This window comes from Panthera tigris, chromosome A2 (assembly GCF_018350195.1).
Source record: "Panthera tigris isolate Pti1 chromosome A2, P.tigris_Pti1_mat1.1, whole genome shotgun sequence".
Lineage (NCBI taxonomy): Eukaryota > Metazoa > Chordata > Mammalia > Carnivora > Felidae > Panthera > Panthera tigris.
In genome coordinates this window covers 10,996,782-10,998,810 of record NC_056661.1, presented here as the reverse complement: position 1 = coordinate 10,998,810, position 2,029 = coordinate 10,996,782, and the positions used below count along the sequence as shown (strand labels likewise).

General features: G+C 45.3%; 1 protein-coding gene across 1 annotated transcript; it reads left to right on the top strand.

Moving 5' to 3' along the window:
* Positions 1–892: 892 nt before the first annotated feature.
* On the top strand, positions 893–1,747 carry LOC102972202 (olfactory receptor 7A17-like). The gene is made up of 2 exons (XM_042976934.1): positions 893–1,240; positions 1,526–1,747. Exons 1-2 carry the CDS (start codon positions 893–895, stop codon positions 1,745–1,747), a joined length of 570 nt encoding a protein of 189 aa, XP_042832868.1.
* Positions 1,748–2,029: the final 282 nt, after the last annotated feature.

Sequence of the window (2,029 nt, the reverse complement as noted above, 5' to 3'; positions counted from 1 at the left end):
TTCACACTTACGTTGATCTTCCATATTCTATTCCTTTAACTTACTATTAAGGCAATGGCAGTTTATTTTACCTCCCAGTGTCTCAGGAATCACACGAGTTTATTAGATAATTGCTCTGCCTCATCCGTTTCATTCACCACCACCCCCACTCTCTGCCTCAATGTCTGTTGAACAGACTTTTTTATGTTTGTGTAAATCACAGCAGAAACTTGCCATTCCAAAATGGAGCCTCAAATTCATGTGTCCATGGGAGGCTTAAGTACTGGCATTTCTGGGAACCATGTCTATACTTTTCAGGGAAAAGATGTCTGATCTGGCCTCCTTGGGTTGTGTCCATTCCAGACATAACTGGGATGGTGAGGTCTGTGAAGACAGGGAAATACACAACCCAGGAGGCCATGGTGTCTTGTGACTGGTGAAGGATGAGCAGTCCTCAAAAAAGTTAGAGAGGGAAAGAGCCAAACCAGATGAGACTCTTAAAAACTGAGGACAATCTGAGAGTTGATGGCGGGCGGGAGGAGGGGGAGGCTGGGTGACGGGTATCGAGGAGAACACCTGTGGGGATGAGCACTGGGTGGATGAGCACTGGGTGTTGTGACAAAACACCTAATCTGAGATGAAACAGGAGGGAATCTCTTCATAAGGACAATCCTTTGGGGACAAAAGGGACAAGATACTGAAATGAACTTCTTGACTGCACAATATAAATGGTAGCGTTTCAACTATGTGAGTAAACTGTTCATGTGAAAATTAATGATGTCCTTTGCCTCTTTCCGGGGATCAGTGCAACCTCATGGAACCAGGAAATATTACACAGATATCAAAATTTCTTCTCCTGGGATTTTCAGAGAGACCAGAACTGCAACCCCTCTTATTTGGGCTTTTCCTCTCCATGTACCTGATCACTGTGTTTGGCAACCTGCTCATCCTCCTGGCTGTCAGCTCTGACTCTCACCTCCACACCCCCATGTACTTCTTCCTGGCCAACCTGTCCTTTGTAGACATCTGCTTCACATCCACCACTGTCCCAAAGATGCTTCTGAACATCCAGATTCAGAGAAAAGTCATAACCTATGCAGGATGCATCACACAAATGAACTTTTTCATAACCTTTGCAGGGATGGACGACATTCTCCTGAGTGTGATGGCCTATGACAGGTTCGTGGCCATCTGTCACCCCCTGCACTACACGGTCATCATGAACCCCCGGCTCTGTGGGCTGTTGGTTCTGGTGTCCTGGATGACGAGTGTCCTGTATTCCTTGGTACACACCTTAATGGTGTTGGGGCTGTCCTTCTGTACAGAGGTAGAGATCCCCCACTTTTTCTGTGAACTCAATCAGATGATCCAACTTGCCTGTTCTGACACCTTTCTTAATAACGTGGTGATGTACCTTGCAGCTATGCTGCTGGGTGGTGGTCTGCTTGTCTGGATCCTTTACTCTTATTCTAAGATAGTTTCCTCCATATGTGGGATCTCATCAGCTCAGGGCAAGTATAAAGCGTTTTCCACCTGTGCATGTCACCTGTCGGTTGTCTCCTTATTATATTGTACGATGCTTGGTGTATACTTTAGCTCTGCTGCTACCCAGAACTCACGGTCAAGTGCCACAGCCTCGGTGATGTACACGGTGGTCACGCCCATGCTAAACCCCTTCATCTACAGCCTGAGGAACAGAGACATAAAGAGGGCTCTGAAAAGAATACTTGGGATTCAGTGTTATAAGAACCAATCATCCAAAGGCTGAAGACATGCCCATGATTGAAGGACTCAAATTCAGAGCCAGGAACTGCCAATCTTTGATCAGACTGTGGAAGTAGGATCTGCTCCTTCTATTTCTTTCTTGGCATTTCCATTTGTTTGATCAACTTCTCTCTATATTTAAGGATTTCACTTCATTAAGCTTCTGCTGTGACTGAAATACAGATGGTTTCTTTTTGTCTATTTTCAGATATCCCCAAAGTTTACCCCAACCTTGGGTCATGAATGCCTGAAATTTCTGTATCTCACATGGGAATAGTTGGATGTC

Coding starts and splice junctions, on each gene's coding strand:
- LOC102972202 (XM_042976934.1), top strand. CDS start 893: ATGTACCTGATCACTGTGTTTGGCAACCTGCTCATCCTCCTGGCTGTC. Junction 1,241..1,525: donor TGTTGGTTCTGGTGTCCTGG/ATGACGAGTGTC, acceptor TGTGCATGTCAC/CTGTCGGTTGTCTCCTTATT.